The sequence below is a fragment of the Balaenoptera borealis genome (assembly GCF_965194805.1).
Source record: "Balaenoptera borealis genome assembly, chromosome: 6".
NCBI lineage: Eukaryota > Metazoa > Chordata > Mammalia > Artiodactyla > Balaenopteridae > Balaenoptera > Balaenoptera borealis.
Window position 1 is genome coordinate 35791214 of NC_138863.1, and position 24802 is coordinate 35816015.

At 39.2% G+C, this 24802-nt stretch overlaps 1 protein-coding gene across 19 annotated transcripts in view; it reads left to right on the top strand.

The window, feature by feature from the left end:
* FTCDNL1 (formiminotransferase cyclodeaminase N-terminal like) overlaps window positions 1-24802 on the top strand; it is a 175388-nt gene that overhangs the window by 51380 nt on the left and 99206 nt on the right. For 10 of the 19 annotated variants that reach the window (XR_014246130.1, XR_014246132.1, XM_082397424.1 and 7 more), the window contains exon 4: window positions 1547-1699. Coding sequence is in view for 16 of the 19 variants with exons in the window: in XM_082397424.1 (XP_082253550.1) it covers window positions 1547-1699 (153 nt within the window). In the remaining 3 variants the exon portion in view is untranslated. Of the gene's footprint in view, window positions 1-1546; window positions 1700-2167; window positions 20378-22922; window positions 23116-24802 lie in introns of those variants that run through there. The other 9 variants (XR_014246131.1, XM_082397432.1, XM_082397436.1 and 6 more) reach the window with 4 other exon arrangements.

Consider the following 24802-nt stretch of genomic DNA (forward strand, 5'->3'; position numbering starts at 1 on the left):
TTTTTACATATGTCTTTTGGCGAAGGGTCAGCTTCAGGTACACCTGAATGCTCTTTAATCACTGATTTCCTGTGTTAATCTGGATACTCCCCTCCATTACATAGGGAGTCTACCTCAAAACTGCATATCATCATTTTTCTGAACATGTACCTCTCAAACATTTCCCATTTCCTCTTCATTAAAATGAACCTTGGGGGTCCAGTATTTAATAAGATTCTTTCCTTGAAGATGATCACATATCCTTTGTGGTTAAGAAAAATATCTTCAGGTTTTAACCTGTGAAGTCATAGTGTTGAAGTCAGCCTTGATTTCACTGATAAGTTGACATGGAATGAAACGTGCTAAGAAGTTGTGTTTTGGGTTGGGAGCCTGACATCTTGAGTTGATCCACTAGGTGAAATGAAATGCGTTTCAAGTCTTCTGTTTTAAGGTTTAGTGGGACAACTTGAATTTGAAGGTTCATAATTGTTTAAACAAAAACCTGTATTATTTTAGTATTGCTTGGTAAAGGGTTTAAAATATTTTCTTTTTTAAAAAAAATTAATTAATTAATTTATTTTTGGCTGCGTTGGGTCCTGGTTGCTGCGTGCGGGCTTTCTCTAGTTGCAGAGAGCGGGGGCTACTCATTGTTGCGGTGCGCGGGCTTCTCATTGCGGTGGCTTCTCTTGTAGCGGAGCACCGGCTCTAGGTGTGCGGGCTTCAGTAGTTGTGGCTCGTGGGCTCTAGAGCGCAGGATCAGTAGCTGTGGCGCACGGGCTTAGTTGCTCCACTGCATGTGGGATCTTCCCGGACCAGGGCTCGAACCTGTGTCCCCTGCATTGGCAGGCGGATTCTTTACCACTGCGCCACCAGGGAAGTCCTAAAATATTTTCAAATAAACTTGACTTCAACTTAGCAGATTGTCTTTTTTCAAAAGGTGTATTTGTTTGGAAAACAAAGAGCTGATGGATAGTTCCCAGCAGATGTAGGACCGATTATCTTCCTTGTTGTTTAGCTCTCTTGCCAAATGGTCGTACTGCACTGTGAATAAAAACTCAGAGTAATAACATAACACTCTGAGGTGTCTATAATATGTATTTAGATAGAATAATTTAATGAAAAATCTAATTTTAAGAGCAAAACTAAAATACTTATGCTTTTAAAAATTTATGTTTGTGTGTATATTATAAATTCATAAAATATTCTGAAAATAACAAGGAATTTTATCAGATTAATTTGATAAAATTGAAAAAATTTAAAGTAACCAGTTGTAAAAAAAAATACAATACAAAGTGTCTTAAGACTGATAAACTTTGTATACTTCCTCCACTTTGGGTAGTAAAGAGTTAGAAGAAATGTGAAACTTTATGACACTTGGGAGGTGGGGAGAGAGGAAATGTTGGGTCTTTCATTTTTCTTTATTTTGGATGGAAAAACAATCTTCTATACATATTACAGAAAAACAACTGGTGGGACAATAATAAATATAGCTACTTCTTTAGATGCGATTGAAAGTTTAATGATTTTTTTTTTTTTTTTTTTTTTTTTACAATTTTACATTTTTAAGGCAATTCCATTCTGGCTGCCTGCCTGGAGGCCTTCCAGTCAATTGATATGGAGGTTCAAGAGGGGATCCATCCTTGCCTGGGAGCAGTGGACCTGATTCCCATTTACCCTCTCTCTGGTATTGGAGTGGAAGAGTGTGGAGCTGTGGCCAGAAGTAAGAGAAAGTTTGGGGTAGTGTGTTATTCCTTAATGGAAACCATTTTTACAAGTCAGAACAGCTTGTGACAATATAATCACTCCTCAGTTCCCTGGGAAAAGTCAACCTTGAAGAATTGTATCAACAGTAAGCTTCCATGGGTTGCAGTGGCACACTGTGTCGTTGTGACTCGTCCTTCCACTTTCTACCCTGTGACGCTCTGGAATACTAAATGCTGTGGGATGCAGCAAATCAACCATTGTGTCCCTTACAAATTCACGATAGACCATGAGGAGACATTAGAACTCTAATGAGTTCTTTAGACTCTTTGGGGCAGAATGATGGTGTGTTTCACCCATCTGTGTCCTATTTTCTTGAGCAGGAGTAATGATGAGGTTGAAAACCCACTTAAATGTTAACTCCTACCCCTTTTTCCTCTGATTTTTTTTTTTTTTTCTTTTTTCCTTGTGCACAACGCTCTTTAAGATTTTCTTTAGAACTGAACTGTCACATGCTTGATTTCAGCCCCATGGGTAAGTTTAATTTGGAAAATTTGAGCTATGTCACTTGAGGTGTTTTTGAATTAAGCAAATTGGGAGAAAAGAAAGACCTTTTGCCTGGACTGTCTAGCTGGTTAATTATGAGATGCAGAGACTCATAACCTTTGGAGAAAAGGCCGCCTTAGGATGATTGCAAACTTCTCTGTATGACCTCAGAAATCCTCTGTGGTGGTGCCTCATTTTTAGGTAATAGGGAAATGTCTAACATTTGGGATGTAGATTTGGACTCTAGCTGAGCTCCATCAAGCGCTGGAAATATGAAATGAGACTTGTTTCCAAAGGTGTATCTCACTCCATGTGCTGCATTTTAACATGACCTGACAATCGATGGATTATTTCCCAGAGAAATCTTGGCCCAAAATTTGCTTTACTTTTCATCTAAGAAAGAGTTAAAATTCAGCATGGGGGAAAATGCATTTCACACAAAAATGAAGAGTTCAGAATTGTCCAGACCAGAATAATGATTATAATGTCTTCAAAACAATTATGTTCAATTACATTAAATCTCAAATTAGCTAGTACATGAAGTTCTTCATTACATCAGGGCTAGTCCACCCCAGATGTTCGGCCAGAGTAGGAGACAGTTGACAACAGGAGGGTCTGGACACAGTATTTCTCCCTTCCTTTGCCCTTTTGCTTCATTGGCAGCTACTGTACCTCATGATTTAAACATGGACATTTCTAATTAAATGAGAGCTCAGCTGCATTCTTGAACTAATTTATAACATTCGATTTGAAATGTAATAGCTTCAATCTTCATCTGATTAAAACCAGTCATATACTGTACATGGTTACTATTTTGATGCTCCAACATGCAGTTTTTATTTTTACATTCTCCTTTCTGCACAGCTGTTCGTCTAATATCATCCAATTTTTTTTTTTGGTTTTTTTTTTTTTTCCTTTTTTTTGGTAACAGCATGCTCAGGCATTCGTATGAGGCAGAAGTATTCATGTTCTAGGATCTCACTGTTTTCAGAACAGTGACAGGATGTTTTTCACTAGAGTAACCCCTTGTCAGGGAAACCACGTTAAAATAATTTAACTAACTTTCTTTGGGAGGAAGGGCAATGGAGAACATTCCAGTGACGTAGAAGATAGTAGATATTGACATGTGTAATTCATGTATGTTTTATATGCAAAAATTCTGGATGATATATTTTAGAGCCTTTTGATAGCAGCTGGAAGCTTGCTTATTCCTTAAGGAAGGGATTCTTAAAGTGAGGTCCAAAGTTGGTATTCAGGGGACTTATAAATAATGTCAAAATCACTTGTAAGTTTTTATGATGTGCATTTGTGTATACATACATAGATACACTCATAATTTTGCATATAATTTTAGTTTAAGAACTTCGAGAATAAAGGGCACAGCAATGCAGAGTCCTAGAGGTGGAAGCAGCCTGGGCTTGAGGACCTGAAAGGACTGCAGTGTTGCTGGCTGAAACTTAGAGATGGGGTGGGGGGGGGGGAAGGTTAAGAAATGAAGCTCCAGAGGTAATGAGAGGCGAGGTCATGAAGTCTTATATGCCAGCTTAAGGAGTTCACACTTTATCCTAAACGCAGTGGAAACCGTTGGAAGAGTTTTAAGAAAGAAAGTCTATGATTGGCTTTGAACATTAGAAAGATTACTTTGTTTGTATGATAGAGAATGGACAAGGAGCAGGTAGATCAGTCTGGAAAGGTGATGGTGGCCTAAGATAATAGAGAAAGGAGAGAATGGGGAGACTCCATAGGAGGTTGGGGTATGAGCAGTGGTATGAAAGTGTCTTCACTTACAGATGCTGCCATGTAAAAAAGGCGACACATAGATCTAGTCTATATTTATTTAAAGCTTATAATTTAAAAAAATGTTTTGGACTTTGGTTTTCATTTTCTATAAAAAAACCACATTTGATCTATTAGGCTCCATTTCATTTTTATCTGTATTATGTCTCTAAAATTTTTCTCCTCCTCCCTTTTTCCCTTCTCCATTCCATCCTTCCCTCTCTGCCTTCTTTTCTCCTTCCTTTCCTCTCTTTGCTTCTTTTTGTTATCGAAATGATACATGAACATGGTTAAAAGTCAAATCTACAGGGTTTGTTCCCCAAACTCTAGACCTACATAACTTCCCTTTCCTCCTCACTCTGTACACACTTCAGTTTCCTTCTCCCCTGAGCCAAGTACTTTCAACTATTATTATTTAGGATTCAAATCCAAATATCTGAATATCATACCTGTATTGGTACTTCTTCTTTTTTTAAGTTTTAGGCATTGTCTATTGACTTCTCACTGCAGAAGATGAGAATGTAGCTTCCTTTCACCCACCCCTCACCCCCAACGCACGCACACACACACACACACACACACACACACACACACACACATTTTCCACTTATTTCCGAATTCTCCCTCCTCACCATATGGTTATATCTTGGAACAGTATTTAGTGTCACATTATTATAACTATGTAAACATTATTTACAATGAAGCATTTAGAATGTTATTATTTTACCCTTTCTGTACAACTTTTTCTTTTTGCTGCAATTGATCATTATCTTTTTGATTGTTTGCTTACTTTTTTATATACTTACCACTGGTTTAACCCCAGACTCTGTCACTAATGACATCTCTCCATGCATTCAGATAGAACACACCATGTATTGACTATTCTATAATTTTCATCTTCTTAAAAAACTATCTTTTAGGGGAATTCCCTGGTGGTCCAGTGGTTAGGACTCTGCGATCTCACTCCTGAGGGCCTGGGTTTGATTCCTAGTTGGGGAACTAAGATCCCACAAGCCGCACAGTGTGGCCAAAAAAAACCCCAACTTTCTTCTAGAACTCTCTGACCTGGCTCAGTTAGGACGAATTGCTCTCAATTTGTTGAGGATGACTGTCATCATGGCATCTCCCATTACTTTTATCCTGGGTGTTCCCTTTATCTTTCTCTATTTTGGATCCCCTGGTTCCTGAATCCCATATCTTCTCTTTTTTTCCCCCTTCTTTTATGTCCTTGTTTTGGTGGAACATATCCTCTACTAGCTTTCCAAAAAAAAGTGGGGTGGGGGCAGGGAGAGTACATTTTTGAGAACTTACATGTCTGAAAATGCCATTATTCTACCTTCACACTTAATTTTTAGTTTAGCTAGGTATAGAATAATAGGTTAGAAATAATTTTCCTTTATTTTGAAGATGTTGTATCAATTCTCATTTCCATGTTGCTATTGAGACTTCTGAAGCCATTATGATTCCTGATCTTTGTATGTGACCTGTCACTTTTCTCTGGAAGCTTGTAAGATCTTCACTTTATACCTAGTGTTCTGGAATTTCTGTGATATGCCTTTGTATACGTCTGTTTTCATTCATTATGCTGCATACCTGGTAGGCCCTTTGAATTCTGGAAACTTGTCCCCCAGTGCTGGAAGTTCTCTTGAGTTATTCCATTGATATTTATTTTTTATTTTTATTTTTAACATCTTTATTGGAGTATAATTGCTTTAAAATGGTGTGTTAGTTTCTGCTTTATAACAAAGTGAATCAGCTATACATATATCCCCATTTCTCCTCCCTCTTGCGTCTCCCTCCCACCCTCCCTATCCCACCCCTCTAGGTGGTCACAAAGCACCAAGCTGATCTCCCTGTGCTATGTGGCTGCTTCCCACTAGCTATCTGTTTTACATTTGGTAGCATATATAAGTCCATGCCACTCTCTCACTTCATCCCAGCTTACCCTTCCCCCTCCTCGTGTTCTCAAGTCCATTCTCTACGTCTGCCTCTTTATTCCTGTCCTGCCCCTAGGTTCTTCAGAACCATTTTTTTTTTTTTTTAGATTCCATATATATGTGTTAGCATACGGTATTTATTTTTCTCTTTCTGACTTACTTCACTCTGTATGACAGTCTCTAGGTCCATCCACCTCACTACAAATAACTCAATTTCGTTTCTTTTTATGGCTGAGTAATATTCCATTGTATATATGTGCCACATCTTCTTTATCCATTCATCTGTCGGTGGACACTTAGGTTGCTTCCATGTCCTGGCTATTGTAAATAGAGCTGCAATGAACATTGTGATACATGACTCTTTTTGAACTATGGTTTTCTCAGGGTATATGCCCAGTAGTGGGATTGCTGGGTCGTATGGTAGTTCTATTTTTAGTTTTTGAAGGAACTTCCATACTGTTCTCCATAGTGGCTGTATCAGTTTACATTCCCACCAACAGTGCAAGAGGGTTCCCTTTTCTCCACACCCTCTCCAGCATTTATTGTTTGTAGATTTTTTGATGCTGGCCATTCTGACTGGTGTGAGGTAATACCTCATTGTAGTTTTGATTTGCACTTCTCTAATGGTTAGTGATGTTGAGCATCCTTTCATGTGTTTGTTGGCAATCTGTATATCTTCTCTGGAAAAATGTCTATTTAGGTCTTCTGCCTATTTTTGGATTGGGTTGTTTGTTTTTTGGCTATTGAGCTGCATGAGCTGCTCGTAAATTTTGGAGATGAATCCTTTGTCAGTTGCTTCATTTGCAAATATTTTCTCCCATTCTGAGGGTTGTCTTTTCATCTTGTTTATGGTTTCTTTTGCTGTGCAAGAGCTTTTAAGTTTCATTAGGTCCCATTTGTTTATTTGTGTTTTTATTTCCATTTCTCTAGGAGCTGGGTCAAAAAGGATCTTGCTGTGATTTATGTCATAGAGTGTTCTGCCTATGTTTTCCTCTAAGAGTTTTATAGTGTCTGGCCTTACATTTAGCTCTTTAATCCATTTTGGGTTTCTATTTGTGTATGGTGTTAGGGAGTGTTCTGATTTCATTCTTTTACATGTAGCTGTCCAGTTTTCCCAGCACCACTTATTGAAGAGGCTGCTTTTTCTCCATTGTATATTCTTGCCTCCTTTATCAAAAATAAGGTGATCATATGTGCATGGGTTTATCTCTGGAGTTTCTATCCTGTTCCATTGATCTATATTTCTGTTTTTGTGCCAGTACCATCCTGTCTTGATTACTGTAGCTTTGTAGTATAGTATGAAGTCTGGGAACCTGATTCCTCCAGCTCCGTTTTTCTTTCTCAAGATTGCTTTGGCTATTCGAGGTCTTTTGTGTTTCCATACAAATTGTGAAATTTTTGTTCTAGTTCTGTGAAAAATGCCATTGGTAGTTTGATAGGGATTGCATTGAATCTGTAGATTGCTTTGGGTAGTTTAGTCATTTTCACAATGTTGATTCTTCCAATCCAAGAACATGGTATAACTCCGTCTGTTTGTATCATCTTTAATTTCTTTCATCAGTGTCTTACAGTTTTCTGCATACAGGTCTTTTGTCTCCTCTAGGTAGGTTTATTCCTAGGTATTTTATTCTTTTTATTGCAGTGGTAAATGGGAGTGTTTCCTTAATTTCAGTTTCAGATTTTTCATCATTAGTGTATAGGAATGCAAGAGATTTCTGCACATTAATTTTGTATCCTGCTACTTTATGAAATTCATTGATTAGCTCCAGTAGTTTTCTGGTAGCATCTGTAGGATTCTCTATGTATAGTATCATGTCATCTGCAAACAGTGACAGCTTTACTTCTTTTCCAGTTTGGATTCCTTTTATTTCTTTTTCTTCTCTAATTGCCGTGGTTAAAACTTCCAAAACTATGTTGAATAATAGTGGTGAGAGTGGACAACCTTGTCTTGCTCCTGATCTTAGAGGAAATGGTTTCAATTTTTCACCATTGAGAACGATGTTGGCTGTGGATTTTGTCATATATGGCCTTTATTATGTTGAGGTAAGTTCCCTCTATGCCTACTTTCTGGAGGGTTTTTATCGTAAGTGGGTGTTGAATTTTGTCAAAAGCTTTTTCTGCATCTATTGAGATGATCATATGGTTTTTCTCCTTCAATTTGTTGATATGGTTTATCACATTGATTGATTTGCATATATTGAAGAATCCTTGCATTCCTGGGATAAACCCCACTTGATCATGGTGTATGATCCTTTTACTGTGCTGTTGGATTCTGTTTGCTAGTATTTTGTTGAGGATTTTTACATCTGTGTTCATCAGTGATATTGGCCTGTAGTTTTCTTTCTTTGTGACATCTCTTCTGGTTTTGGTATCAGGGAGATGGTGGACTCGTAGAATGAGTTTGGGAGTGTTCCTCCCTCTGCTATATTTTGGAAGAGTTTGAGAGAGATAAGTGTTAACTCTTCTCTAAATGTTTGATAGAATTCGCCTGTGAAGCCATCTGGTCCTAGACTTTTGTTTGTTGGAAGATTTTTAATTACAGTCTCAATTTCAGTGCTTGTGATTGGTCTGTTTATATTTTCTATTTCTTCTTGGTTCAGTCTCGGAAGGTTGTGCTTTTCTAAGAATTTGTCCATTTCTTCCAGTTTGTCCATTTTATTGGCATATAGTTGCTTGTAGTAATCTCTCATGATCCTTCGTATTTCTGCAGTGTCAGTTGTTACTTCTCCTTTTTCATTTCTAATTCTATGGATTTGAGTCTTCTCCCTTTTTTTCTTGATGAGTCTGGCTAATGGTTTTTCAATTTTGTTTATCTTCTCAAAGAACCAGCTTTTAGTTTTATTGATCTTTGCTATCGTTTCCTTCATTTCTTTTTCATTTATTTCTGATCTGATCTTTATGATTTCTTTCCTTCTGCTAACTTTGGGTTTTTTTTGTTCTTCTTTCTCTAAGTGCATTAGGTGTAAGGTGTAAGGTTAGGTTGCCATTGATATTTCTTCCATTTTCTCAGTTCTTTCTGGAAGCCCCATATTTGGATGTTGGAACTCTTGTATTGGTTCTGTACACTTACTTTCTCTTTTTTAAAATCACTTTATATTTTTATAATAATTTCTTACAGATTTCCTCTACTTTATGTCCCAAGTCTTCAGTAAGTTTTTCATTTCCTCTATATTAGTTTCCAAGTGCTTTTACTCTCTGAATGTTCATTTTGGTTTTTTATTCTAAATAATGTCCTTGTCATGTCTCATGAATACAGTGTCAGTGAATAATTTTTGACAGTTTCTTCTTTCTGCACGGTGTCTGTTCCCCAACACGCCCCCGCCACCCCCATCCACACCACCAGTTTCTTTTCTCCTGTTTGTTTTAAAGGCTTTCCTCAGATGTCAGATGATCATTGGTTGGCTGCTTACACTAAAGGACTGAATGGATAATCTGAGTATTTAGGTGGGGTTTGTCAGCTGTAGGCTGATCTGGCTGGGTTGTTTCTACGGGGAGTGCCTGTTTCAGTATCTTTGGGGTCTTTCCTCTTGGGCTGTTCAATTTTCTTAGAGAAGGATTCTCCAGTCTTCAGCCTGGAGTATACACACAGTTGTCCATGATTTAGGAGTTGAGTTGCAGAACAGTTGAGTTGCAGAAGAGGGCTAGAAGAGTCACTGCGTTTATTGTGTACATGTTCCCTTAATTCCCCTCTTTTCATGAATCCCCCCAACCCTCAGCTGTATCCCGTAGCTCAGACGCCTTGTGTTTTTACCTTTTGTGTCTTCTGCCAGTTGCCTGTCTGTGTGGAGGGGTTGGGGTCTAACTGCTGCTTAAACAGACTTTCCACCAGTCTCCCTGTTTCGAGCTATGCCTTTACCTTCTCTCCCAGAGTGAGGTCACCAGTTCTGACCATTTCCAGGTGCCAGTGCTCTAAGTCAGGCTGCTTCTCTGCTGTCTGGGGTCTGCGGAATATCCTGCTCTTCTTATATCTGCTCTCCAAGTTCCAACGCCATTGCTTCTTCTTCCATTTCTATTTGTTTGAGTGAACCAATGCTTTAAAGAATAGACCTCTTTACCATCTGTTTCCTGGGGTATTTGGAAGAAGTGAAAGTAAATGTAGGAATCTACGCTCCCATCTTTACTTGGAAGTCCCTACTTCTCTAATTCCTCTTGGTGATTTTGATTATCTTAGATCCTTCAAGAACAACGAATTCACCTAATTTGGAACCAAAGGTAAATTTACAGGAACATTATTCTTTTTTCTGACTTCTAACTCAATATTGAAGGTATTTAGTCTCAATTTCTGGGCTTCAATAAATTTTGTATAGACAATTTCTCCAAAGGATTACTGTGGGCCATCGTGCTGCCTGTATGTTTTCCACATCTTCCTTACTCGATGGTTCACCTGCAGGAGCCAGCGTCTCTGAAACATGAGCTTGTTTCTCATGCACACACAAACCTTCCTGAGAAGGACTGAGTGAAGGTGGAGGGGAGGGGTCAGGGCAGAAGGTGCTCAGGCAAATTTCCCCAATGACTTGCCGGTGAAAATGGGCTTAACTAACATGTAGGTTCATAATATTCAGCTTTAAAAGTCTGGACCATAGCTATAAATTTTGTAAATCATATGGAAACTTGCTTTTTGTTTTATGTCATTAATCAAATGAAATAAGGTTTATATGATGCTTTAAAAACTGACATTATTTAGAATATTGGAAAGATAAAATGCTAGTTAAGTAAGTTACATAAGTAAAGATTTAGCTCTTACATGATTGAGTTTTTTTGGATTTATCTTAAAATAGATACAACATTAATGAATTTGATTAGAATTATCATCCTTGTTAGATGATTTTTTGAGTATTTTCATGGCTTAGAGGACACGTGCCATGACAGATTCACACAACATCAACACTTGTGTGATAGTCTTAAGGCCCTTCGATTACCTTATTACAGATTGTCAAAACATGGGCTGATCTGACAAATCAGGAACAACTTTTCACTTCAAGAATTTTCTACTCTGATTCTCCAGTTGCTATGGAGATTGTCTCATAAAACAGCCTTGGATTTTGTTGAGATTAGTCAGTTTAGATGTTGGGTTCTGATATAGTTCTCTCCACCATTAGTACTACCTTCATTGCCATAGCATAAAAGCAATGGTTGATTTTACAAGCATATGTTAACATAGTTTTAGGACATAGCATTTACTTTGACAATTATAGGATACTGCCACCATATAAAAAGCTGGAAAAAAAAAGGGATTGCGCATTGGGTAAGTACATAAAATATCAAAATTGATTTCCAGCAACTTGAGTACATTCTAACTATGAAGGAGAGTTACCAGGTTGTTCATAAATGCATATTGCTACAAGCTTAATAAATGCAACAGGATTATATCAACCACTGTAAAACAGAGCTACTAATGAGAAAGGAAAAGGCCAAATGGGAGAACTGGGATAAACTAACCTATTCTTCCATGACCAGCAATTACCGATGCACACAGCCATACTTGAAAAAGCTGCTCTCTTTCTCTCACTTTGGCTCTGCAGCAACCTGAAGTCCAAGTAAATTAATACCCCACAGGCACCCCTTGGCCAGTGGGGGACCTGAGCTGGTAGACGGACAATTCTAAGGCCCATTCCAGCAAGACCAAGCTCCAGTTGCTCGTAGCGATGACTAGATTGATAACACACCCTCGTATTGGCTTTCCCTTCTTCCCTGTTTTATTTACTCTTGGTATATACTGAATAGACTTTATTGAACATTTTGACAGGAATAAATGTACCATAAGAATCTTCTAATTGGGATGAGTAGGTGGAGTGCATGAAACCTTTGCTGCCTGACTGTACATTTCTTGTAATTCTTCCCCAGTCTACAAGTCTATAGTTTAAAACTGGAAGACCCCCCCCACCACCACTTCACCTAGGGAAGGGGTCTCCTAGAATACTCAGGATCAAGCCATTGGTCACTGTGGGAGATGTTAACATTCACCCCTTACTAGCAGAGCCAGCCCTGGGAGCCTCAAAGTTTAGGGGTTCTAAGTTTTCTGATTTTCAGTAGATATATATATATATAGCACTCAGAGATTAAATTTATGTTATTGCTGATGGTGTTTTAGAGAATTGGGACCTAATAGGGGATTTATAGCATATGATTGATATGATGCTAACTTTTTCAGCCCAGACTCCTAACCTTTGCTGCGCTTTTCCTGAATTCCTTTTCCTTTCCATCTCTCCTTCCTAGCATATACAGTGACTTCCAGTGTCAAGACCACTAGGATCAGAAAATTCTAAGGAAATAATATAGTGATGCTAGTGGCTTTGATGGACCTATAAGATTAAGTGCATCAACCCAAGTCTCTGTACACCCTCATGCGTCCACCACCTGGTCTCCAGTGGGCAAGTGAGGGTGTGCTTCTCAGGAGACCCAGAGCATGTGATAATAGTAATGACGACAACACATGGTTATCATGATGTGCTATTACAATAATTATAGCATTATTATTAATTAGGTTATCATTTATTGTGTGACTCAAAATTGCATATATTAAATAACTCACTCTCCAATTTTAATTAACCAAGAAATATATAGTAGGATAATATCTCAAGATGATAATTGTTGTGCCTCTCTTTCCCCCATAGCTTATGCGTGACTGTTTCCTGGACAGTTTTGAGTTATTTGCTACCTTGAGGGGTATAGAATTGTTATAGTGAGAATGAAGAAGTTACAGTCAGTGTTCATGTTTGAATTTTTGACAACCAAAAGGAGAAGGCTTGGAAAAGCAGGTTACAAAGTTTATTCCATAGCAATAGAGTAGAGAAAGAAGGAAGGCCACCTCACTCACTGCTCCCAGGAAGATGAGGACTCAGGGTGGGGTTTGGGAGGAGAGCATTACAAATAGTACACTTCTTCCTTTCCCAAATCTTGAACCAATTTGACAGTAGAGAAAGGCAGATGAGAAGTGGAAATACTAACTTTACTACTGTTAAAACTATTATGACAGCTAGGCTTCCCCACCTGGAGAATTAGACAGACTCATGCAGCCAGTAACAGGCAGCACTAGACAGCACAGGCCTGACCCTGGCAAGCTAATGGCAAGGAGGAGGTGGAGCGGAATGTATGTTTCCTGCTGACAGCTAGCTCCTAAGAAGGAAGAGGGGAGAGAGGAGTAGGCCTATGCAAACCCAGCTACTCTCCCAAACTCCCCATCAGGGAATGGATGTTGGGAGGAAACAAGGCCAATGTCTTAATTTTCTAAGGCTGCAGTAACAAAAGTGCCACAGACTGGGTGGTTTAAACAACAGAAATGTATTGTCTCACAGTTCTGGAGGCTAGAAGTCCGAGATCAGGGTGTCGGCAGGGTTGGTTTTTTCTGAGTGCTGTGAGGGAAGGATGTGTTCCATTTTGGCTTGTGGATGGCCCTCTTCGTGTTCACATGGCATTCTCCCTGTATATTGTCTGTGTCCAAGTTTCCCCTTTTTATGAGGACACCAGTCATATTGGATTAGGGCCCCACTCCATTCCAGTATATGACCTCATGTTAACTAATTATATCTGCAATTACCCTATTCCCAAATAAGGTCACATTCTCATGTCCTGGGGGCTATGAATTCAGCAGATGAATTTTTTCAAGGGGCACAGTTTAACTCATAACAGCCAGCAAGACCAGGAGGACTCTCTCCATGTGGAAGTAAACATCAGTAGTGGGCAGGAAGCATTTTCCTTCAAAAGGAGATTTAATGTGGTGGGCATGGGTGCATGGAAATGAGCATCCCCTGAGAGGTGGTAAAAAGGAGAGGGATTGTGGGCGGGGGGATGGGAGGATTTGATCTGTTTTGGGGGCATGGGGATTGGAGGACTTGACCTGTTTTGGGGGCAAGCGGCAAGAATTAGGGCTAGGCTTGAGACTACTAAGAGGTGGTTGAATGATGTCCGTGGCCAGTGGCCAGGAAGATGGAAGGTGTAGGGGAGCCGAACACATACAAGGAGACCAAACTACCTCATGTGACATTTGGAGAGCTGTAGTTGGATGGAAGAGCCACCTTAACTCTTCCTTGCTGTGGGGAGTGGGCTTTATACTGAAGGCTGTTTACACATTGCTGATACATTGGCCAGCAGAAGGATTCCTGGCCATCCCCAAAGCTTAGTCATGTCCCATCTGAACTACTCTTTGGGGTAGTCCCAGCTTCTTAATATCCCCCCGAAGGAGAATGAGAAGTCCTTACAAAGGGGGTGCACTATATGGAAGCGACAGGCCAATTCCAATCCCCCCCCCACCCTTTACATATGCGTATGTGTGTGTATATATATATATATACACGTGCCCATAAGTTTTTGATCAATGTGATCTAAACAGTTAAATCACATTGAATGGCTAGACAGGGAAGCCAAATGGTAAGTGGACAGAATAAGAATTTTGCAGCTGAATAAACCTGAGTTCAAGCCCCAGGTCTCCTACTTATTTGCTAGCTGACTTTAGGAAAATTGTTTAGTCTCTTTTATAGTCTTTTTGGTTTTGTATCTATACAATGGGGAATAATATCATCCTGTTAGGATGGTTATAGAAAATAGTGCCCACACGTAAAGCCCCTGGTCCCCTACCTCCCACCAGTAAAGAGCTGTCACTATTTTTAGTGATTCTCTGTGGCCTTATGGAGAGGGTTGCTGAGCAGTGGGGACCCAGGCTATCCCCCTCCACCATAAAGAGAGTGGATCCCTCTTCTCTGCTTTATGTTATCAAGATCCCAAATAAAGTACCTTTTGAGGAAAGGGATTGCGCGACAAGATGTTTGAAAACCACTTGGGCAGGAGATCTCTGAAGTGCTTTCAGCTCTAAAATTCTAAGTCCTAAGTCCTAAGTCTAGAAGACATATGTGTGGGGGAGTTCCCTGGTGGCCTGATGGTTGGGATTCTGGGCTGTCACTGCCATGGCCCGGGTTCAGTTCCTGGTCGGGGAACTGAGATCCCACAAGCCATGCAGCGCAGCCAAAAAAAAAAGAAAGAAAGAAAGGAAGGGAGGGAGGGAGGGAGGAAGGAAGGAAGGAAGGAAGGAAGACATATGTGTAAAATATGTCCCAGACTACTAATACACCATATTTTTATGGATAGCTATATCTCCATGAAATTGTATGGTTTACTAAGGGTTTGGGGGCACATAATTCTTATGTTTTTGATAAGGATAGAGGATAGGTCCAATTTTTTTATTCTATAGCTAGAAAACAGACCTAGAAATATTAAGAAACTTACTCATAGTTTTCCATCTAGGCAGCAGCAGAACAAAGGATCCTCACAACTGTTTATTTGCCAGACCTTGCCTGGAACTTTTTATTAATTCTCTTTTTCAGAATTTCAAACATTACAGATAAGGTTAAAGTTTCCTCTGTCCACCAACTACATTCCTGGTTCCCTGAACCACCCCTTCCGAGTTATGGTATCGTATGCTCACACTCAATCCAGAATTTTCCCCATGCTTTTATTTATACCTATGTATGTACTCATAAATCCAATATAGTATTTCTTGTACGTGTTTGTAGTATAAATGTTATTGTACTATACTTTTTAAATTTTTTAATTTAATTTTTTTATTGAAGTATAGCTGATTTACAATGTTGTGTTAGTTTCAGGTGTACAGCAAAGTGCTTCAGTTCTATATACATACATATATATATACGTACATTCTCTTTCAGATTCTTATACTATAGCTTATATTCGGCAAGATATCTTGGAAATCTATCCATGGTGTTACATATAGCTCATTCCTTTTAACTGCTGTATAGTTATCATAGTATGCATATATCACATTTTTTCTGTTCCCCTATTTATAGACACTTAGATTGTTTCTTATTTTTTCCAAAACAAATAGTGTAGCAGTGAACACTCTTGAATATACTTTCCTGTATACAAATGTAAGGATTTCTCTAGAGCAAAGAAAAAGGAATGGATCATTAGGTACAAACATTTCAAAATATTTTTACAGATTAATTTTTATATGAAAATTAATCAAATGCCTATCCTGACCTCATTTCCATTAATACATAACAAGTTTCTCTTCTTTGCATTTTATTTTTTACTGCCATGCCAATGGTAAATTGACAGCTCAGAAACACAGTAAAATTACTTTCTCTTAACAAGTACTGTTCGTTTTGAATTATAGACGCTGTTATCAGCATTGCATCATTTGTAAGTTTATTTGTCCTTTAGAAATGAAACGTGATAAACAGTAGCATCCAGTGATATGCAGTAGAGTTTTGTTTTACCCCCTAAATTGTTTTCTGCTCTCTCAAGAAAAAACAGGCAACAGAATGTGTCAGTAGAAATGCAATTTAGGAATTGCACTTGATCTTGTTTTTCAGTCTAATGTTTCTGTTCTTTCATCATAAAGATCAGCTGCATTTTATTTTTTTCCAGTCCCTTAGAATAACATCCAGTTCTAGTCAGCATGTTTAATGTACTTCTCAATGATGTTCTAGCACAATAAATTTTCGTATCTCGTGCATGTGTACATATGGTAAAAATTTCTTCAAGTTCTAGCCATGTGGGGGAGGAATATTGCGGTTACTTTGTTAATGCAGTGTGTGTGTTGGAGTGGTTAAGGCCCCGCGCTTTAACTCTCAGCGCTGGGCGTAATGAGATGGCTTTGATGGTGGCGTAAGAGTCTGGTAGGATGGTCACAGCTTCACACTTCAAAGCCGAGCATATGGGGTGAATACTGGGTAGCTTTGTGCTCTTTGGGGATGGTTGGGAGACAATTCTTAACAGCTCTGTTTAATGAAGACATTGGAAAAGAAACACTCCATCTTTAAAATAATTTTGAATTGCAAAGAGAAATTTCCACCACCTCCCTTCCATAGACTAAACTAAGAATAATTTTTCCTAGTCTGCACTTAATTAGAGGCAGTGCAGCATCACAACTACACTGTATTTTCAAATGTCTTCTTTTTCAAAGTACTGTAGCAAGATTAATCAGCCAGTTTTATTTTAGGTATGTGTATGAATTTAGGCAAAAACTTTTAGGGCTATCTGTGTTGCCATCTGAGAGATTTTTATGGCTTCTGGTAGAGGATCTTATTTTTCCTTTTCATTAAAAAATACATAAATAAAAAAATCAACTAAACAAAAAACTTGGCTATATTAAGAGAACTATACTAAAACTAGAGGATGCTTCTAAGATTTCAAGTCTAGCACCCAGTTTAATTTTTAGATTCTGTGCTTTTTTCCCTTTGCTTTTTGTTGAGTATGAGGTGATGGGGTTGAAAAATACTCTTTTTGATTGGTATGTACTTACGAGAATGTGTCAGTAGACTTTTTTGAGTATCATTAGAGTTCTGGTTTAAAAATAATAATAATAAGCCACACTTTCATACCACGGGCCAGGGGAAATAGAATTTATCTATTCCTAGAGGAAAGGGAATGACAGGCTTGAGGTTTTTCCTAGCTGTGCATTTTGACTGCTATCAAAAATGTAACAAAACCAAGCATATCAGTTATGTTCCTTGAGCTGCTGAAATGCAATTCTGTTTAACAGTTAAATCTCAACTCCATTTATACCAGTAGTCCTAAAATGCTTCTGAAAGAAACAAAAGCAGAAGGGGAAAGAATGATATCAAATACCTCTGTAGACATGAGGTGCGTGTTAGCGTGAGGCAGGCAAATACATTTAATGAAAGAGATTCTTAAATACTGTCTTAAATATTGTACATTCTCAATAAAATACTACATTTCAGCCATAGTTAGGTCTGTTACAGGCTCAGAAACAAACATTCGTGTTGAGGATATGAAGCTTAAACTTTCCTGTCTCATTGTGCTGATCCTTCTTTTACAAAGAGGAATAACCAAACTCATAGAAGTCTCTAAAGTTAAGGCTGAAAGTGATAGATATACATGTATAGAAATGACTAAAAATCATTTTCCAGTACATATAATCAGCCAACCATAAAGGTTAAATTATATTTAAAAAAATATTGTCATTAAATTAGCCTTTTTAGAATATGACTTGTGAAAATGGAAAGATCAGAAGTATTAATAATAGTGGTGGGGAAAACTTGTCAAGAATGGAAGAAAAACTAGAAAATATTTGTCTTTTAATAGCAATTTAGGAAGCTGCTTTACCTGTTTCAAGCCGGCATGATGACATCATACTCTGTCAGCACAAGGTGATTCAGATATTTTTCCTGTCTGACATTACTTACTGTCTCAGGTAGACCTCAGCTGCAGGTGACTCTGACAGCTGGGGGCTGGAGAAGAGCTCCTAAAACATGATGCCGGTGATGGAAAATTGATCTCATGGTTTCTCACTAGGGGTACATCGTACACCTGCTGGTCTTAAACCCTGTTCTCATTTTGTTAGCATAGCGACCCCTTACTCTCCTGTGTAGGTTTGGAATGGATGCTGCTATTTTAGGTTTGCAGCGTCCAGCATCTGCAAAGTGCTTAGGTACCAAATTCAATTCATTCACCTTAACAAATGTTGACTGTTTTGGGAGTTTGAAACCTAGATGGAGAAACAAAAGTCCATGATTAACTATATAATACAAGTAGATTAGATTTGATATTCTATCAATAAAAGCTGTAAAATACTACATGAACATGAGAGGGAGAAATTAATTTCAGTGGAGGGGGAGCACAGTGACAAAGCAGGGAAAAGCTCAGAAATTCTGGTTTCTTGGGACTCATTGAAAATGTGAAAAGTTCCTGCTCTGGAAATGCTTGACTTCACTGTCGGGGAAACAATCGCTTTATGGGAAATGCACACAGAACTATCGCTTTAAATAATAATGTCACTTATCTGAACACTGTGAGACTTGTGCTTGAAGATTCAAGATTTTATCTTGAAATTTATCTTTATCTTGAAATTCAAGATTTTATCTTCTAACAAGCCTGTTTGTTTGCATGATGTGAGCATTTGAAATTACAGTACAGGGGATAATTTTTACATAGATTAATTGTGAAAATAAAAGGATACAATTAAAACCAGTTTTTTTGAATGCAATTTATATAACAAATAAAATAGCTTGCTAGTAACTATTCTTCTGACTGAATTTGAGACATTTCTTTGAAATGCAGGCAATCCAAATTTTCCTCTTCAGCTACATTACAAATACCTACCTTGGGCCCTTGGCTTGCAGTCATTAGAAACATAAAAGATACTTCCTTGAGTATGAAGAGTATAATGTGCTGTCTCTATTGCTAAATATCATTTTGGCTTTGGTGGTCTTTTCATTGTATGAGAATAATGAAATATCTTATTTTCTTCATTGGAGAGTAAGAATTAAATTTGATTCCTTCCACCATGAATTGGTGTGGAAGAGATAATGGAAGAGAAGTGTTGTTAAAATATATGGGGATTTCTAGTAAGTAGGGACATACCTGTCCAGGAAGGTATTCAGAATTTTCAGAATTTAGAACAGTGGTGTAGACTTACAGAGGGGAAAGGAAGCAACATACCCTGGCTACTGTGCACCAGGCATTGTGCTAGATGCTTTTCTTAGTTTATCTTATCTTAATCTCTGTATCCATTCTATGAGGTAGTTTCTTTTCTTTCTTTTTTCTTTACTTCCTTTCTTTTTTCTCCTTTTCTCTCTTTTTTATCTCCCTCTTTTTTCCTTTAGTTTTATTAAAGGTTTTTTAAAGCAAGTTCCAAAAATCATATTATTTCACCCCTGCATATTTAAAATATCTCTAAGCAATATGGACATTTTCTTATATCGCCACAGTGCCATTATCACACCCAACAAAATGATAATTTCTTGTTACCATCTAACATCCAGTGTATAATCCAAGCAAATGTCTTTCTATGATAGGCTTGTCTGAATCTGGATCTACACATGGTTCACATATCGAGGTGATTGTTGTATCTCTGTCTCTTTTGATCTAGCCCAGTTCCCCGCCCCCCTTTTTCCCTCCGATTCACTGGTTGCAGAAACTGGGTCAGTTGTCCTGTGGAATTCCCACATTCTGGGTCATCTGTTTGCTCCCTTGTGGTGTCATTTAATTTGTTTCTTTCTCTCTCTCATTTCCTACAAACTTTAAGTTAGCCCCTTGATTGGCTTGAAGTTCATTTTTTTTTTTTTTTTGGCAAAACTTCTTCAAAGGTGGGCTGTGAGCTTCGTATGTGTCCTGTCAGGAAGCCACAATGTCTGATTATCTCACATCTGGTGATGCAAAGATGAATTGCCTTTGTTCCTAATTGACTTTTCATGAGGGTTTTATCCATTGATGATCTTTGCCTGAAACAGTTATTTTCTTAGGGGCTCCAAAATGGTGATTTTCTAATTATATCATTTCTTCCACATTTATTAGTTAGATTTTTTTTCTATTAAAAAATCTTTCCATCATCAGTTCAGGCTATCTGGCTACCCTGAAATACAGTTTATACAGGAAAGGCAGGATAAATGCTTACTTTTATTCCTTTTAATTGCCAGATTTCTAGATAAGGAGTTGGTGCTTTAGAGGAAGCTTTTTTTTTTTTTTTTCATTTTCACTTTACAGACAAAGAACTTGAGGCTCAGAGATGTCAAAAAAAATTGCTCAAGATCCCAAACAGCTATTAAGGAACAGAAATGGTATTCAAACCGATATCTTCTGGCCTCAAAAGCATATGCTATTTCTACTAAACCAAAATGTACCCCTGCCCTCAACCCCCCAGCTGCTGACAGCTGGGAGTTGCTACTGCAAATATCTCCCCCTGCTTTGCCCTTTAAGAACCAGGCTCCTGGCTTCCCTGGTGGCGCAGTGGTTGAGAGTCTGCCTGCCAATGCAGGGGACACGGGTTCGAGCCCTGGTCTGGGAGGATCCCATATGCCACGGAGCACCTAGGTCCATGAGCCACAACTACTGAGCCTGTGTGTCTGGAGCCTGTGCTCCACAACAAGAGAGGGCGCGACAGTGAGAGGCCTGCGCACCGCGATGAGGGGTGGCCCCCGCTCGCCGCAACTAGAGAAAGCCCTTGCACAGAAACGAAGACCCAACACTGCCAAAAATAAATAAATAAAAAAAAAAAGAACCAGGCTCCAAGAATCCTCCTTTACAGCATTCTGGGCTTTATAAACTTATGCAATACTCCAGAACTATAGCTCCAAATGGAGGTGCTGGCGTGGCTAGGCCAAGAACTGAGCAGAGCCTGGAAACAGGTCACACTATTTCTATTTAGAAGGAGGGGCTTTAGCATCACAGTTTGTGTTTTAGGCTCCTGCGACAACCAAAGTGTGAGTCACTCTAAGTTATGGTTGGAGCAGATAACGGTGATCCGAACAATTTGGAGAGTTGTCAGATGTTAAGATGTCTTAACTAACTCTCCTAAACCATTTTCCCTTTCTTCTGCCACCCCTGCTCTCTGCCATTCCAGATTTGAGGGGAGTACTTAGGTAACTGCCTAAACATTATTTTACAATTCCTAAACCTCTGTTAACTGTGTCACTGGCATCTGCCCGCCCTGAAGCCCATGGTCCTTTAGTATCTTAAAGTAGTGTTAAAGAAGTAGAGTTCACTTAGTAAATTTGGGAGATTTTCTTGGCTTTGTGGTGTCTACATATTACGGGCTTCTAATGCTAGAGTCTCTACCTGACTCAGAGAAAGAATGTTTCTCCGGGACTTCCCTGGTGGTCCAGTGGGTTAGACTCTGCACTCCCAATGCAGGGGGCCTGGTTCGATCCCTGGTCAGGGAACTAGATCCCGCATGTGTGCCGCAACTAAGAGTGCGCATGCCGCAACTAAAGATCCCACATGCCTCAACGAAGATCCCGTGGGCCGCAACTAAGACCTGGTGCAGTCAAACTAAATAAATAATAAATAAATAAATATTTTTAAAAAAGAACATTTCCCCAGACTTCATACAACCCAGAGGTACAAAATTCTTTTAATGCCCTCCACATTTCACCCCTTCCATCATCATAGCAGTCTACATTAGAAACAAACAAATAACCAACCTTCAGAATTGCAGCTGGAGAGGTTTCCTGTGCTTATGGAGCTAAAGGCCCCATCTCAGCCTCTGATGTTCCATGATGGGCCTCCAAATAAGGGAGGCCCACACTCCTGCTGTCCCAGGCCAGTACCCAAATTCCCAAATACCTACATGTATACATCAGAAAAAAAATTATGCTGCCTCTATCCTTGCTTACAGGGGACTGTGATTAGTGCCGTGAAAACATGCTGTCAGCTGCAAACAGCAGTCCCCTGAAGCAGTTCTCTAGAAAAAACAGGAAGGTACTTCTGTAATCTGCCTTGAAAAGATAAGGTCAGAGACAGAATCTAGATATAAAAATGGCAGAAGAGAATGAAAAAACGTTATTCAGAGAGTAGCCTCCATAAAATTATATTTAAATACTAGGCTTCCTTACAGAATATCTGACCCAATGCTATCCAGTAGAACTTTCTGTGATGATGGAAATGTTCTGTATCTGCACTGTCCAATAGGAAGACCACTGGCCACATGTGGTTATTGAGAACTTGAAATGTGGCTCATGCAACTGAAAAAACTTAACTTTTATTGCATTTTATTTAATTAATTAAAATTAAAATTAAAATTTAATGGAACGTGTAGCTAGGGGTTACCATATTGGACAATGCAGATCTGGCCCTTGTATTCTTAACTTTTTCTTTCTCCTAACAGTATACACAATTTGGGGCTGTTATAAAATAGTTAAAAAATTGAAGGTACCAATTTTATTAATCTTAGTGATGAATTTTCCTTATGGAATTAGCTTCCTAATGGCTTAGAAATTCTAGCCTCCTTGTACATAGACAGACTTTTTATTATGAGACTAACTTCAAGGGAAAATTAATTATGCTCAAACTTTGATTTTTAAAATTTGTGTGAATTATATGCTTTAGTGGTGATGGTTATAACAGTGATGGGAACACACTTAATGCTACTGAACTGTACACTTAGAAATAGTTAAAATGGTTAATTTTGTGTTAAATATATTTTACCACAATAAGAAAATTATGTGCCTTAGTTTCTTTCATTAGGCCTGATTTTAATTTAATTTTGTTAAAATTTCCCACTGTCCATAGGCCTTGCTGAGAATCTGGTCCAGGGTGTTCCTGGCTGCAGTGTGTTTCTCTTTGGTGAGGCTGACCTGCCTGAGAAGCGCACTCTTGTCCAGAGAAGGAAACAACTGGGCTGGTTCACAAGGAGGGATTTCAGTGCTCTTAAACCTGACCTGGGAGTTGCACCTGCCCGAAGATGTGGTTTAACAGGTTCACAGTATGGTTTTGTTCTGCCTTTGTTGTTGTTTTTTTTTTAAATTTATTTATTTATTTTTGGCTGTGTTGGGTCTTTGTTGCTACACACAGGCTTTCTCTAGTTGCAGTGAGCAACTACCGTTTGTTGCGGTGCACGGGCTTCTCATTGCGGTGGCTTCTCTTGTTGCGGAGCACGGGCTCTAGGCACGCAGGCTTCAGTAGTTGTGGCTTGTGGGCTCAGTAGTTGTGGCTTGTGGGCTCTAGAGCGCAGGCTCAGTAGCTGTGGCGCATGGGCTTAGTTGCTCCGCGGCAGGTGGGATCTTCCCGGACCAGGGCTTGAACCCATGTCCCCTGCATTGGAAGGCGGATTCTTAACCACTGCGCCACCAGGGAAGCCCCTCTGCTTTTGTTTTTAAACTTGAGAATCCTGAGGTCACCTTCATTTGGTCCCTCCCACATAATGCAGGAGGGTTTCAGCTGGGTCTCCTTCTTGACTTGGTTGAAGGTCTCCTCATGGCTCTTTCTTACCCATGCCTTCATGAGCTGACCAGAGAGGCTGGAAGCCCTCATCATATATTCCATGAGAGCCCCCAAGAGTGATGTTCAAGATAAATAACAAACCCTGCAGCGTGGCCACTGATGATGAGAATGGTTGACACCAGGACAGGTCCTGGAGGCCCTCTGCTGTGCTGGGCATGAGGGTGTATCCTGGGGACACTTGGTGGCTCAGGACTCGGGTAGAGCTTACTTTTAGCTGGTAGGAAAGTCTTTCAGCACTTGAACATCCAGTGTGTCCAAGCTGATGCTTACAGCTGGAAGTCAGTTCTAGAGGCACCCTGGAGACAAGCTTTTCTACACAGCAGGCTCTAGGCCAGAGAGAACAAACATAGGGAATAGTATTCTTCCTTCCCCTGGATCTCACCAAGTCTTACCTCTCTCTGCTACTCCAGTCCCACTCCTTGCTTAGAGCTTACCTTCAGAAAAGGCAGTAGCACCCCATCCAAAACGCTATCCCCATTCACTGCACTTCACCATCCTAGTGCCATTTATTTGAGTCTTAATTCTTTCACCCTCAAGTATCTTCTGTAGGGATCACAAATTAAACCATGCTAGGTAGCATTTTCATAGTCAGTTAATATTTTAGCCGTTACTAAGATACTAGGTCCCCAAGGAGCAAGAGGTGGGCCACCATAAGAAACACATTTCCCCATGGTGCAGTTACACATAGGCTTTTGGTTACTAATCCCTAGTGCAGAATTCTGCTCTCAAACCAATGATATCTATAATCAAGCAGAGCAGTACAATGAAAACAGTGCAGGCTTTGAGGCTATGCTCGAGTCCTGGCCTTGCTGTTCATTGGCCGTGTGACTTCAGAATGTTCCTTAACTCATTAAGCCTCAGTTCCCATATCTGTAAAATGGACATAATAATTATATCTCCCTCATGAGACTGTGAAGTTGAAATAATGTCTATTAAGTGCCGAACACAGTACTAAGGGGCCATTTTTTCCTTCCATTTAGAGAAAAGATTTATAAAAAAGTGTGTGTTAGTCTTTACTTACGGAAAAAGGAGGAAGCTGATTGCTCCCTGCCAATTTGAACCTCACATATTTTCCCACGATTTGTCTCACAAATGTAGAAGTGTAAGTTTGTGACTAAATTTTCAGAAAGCTATTTCCTGGTTTCTAATTTGGGCCTCACTAAAGACTG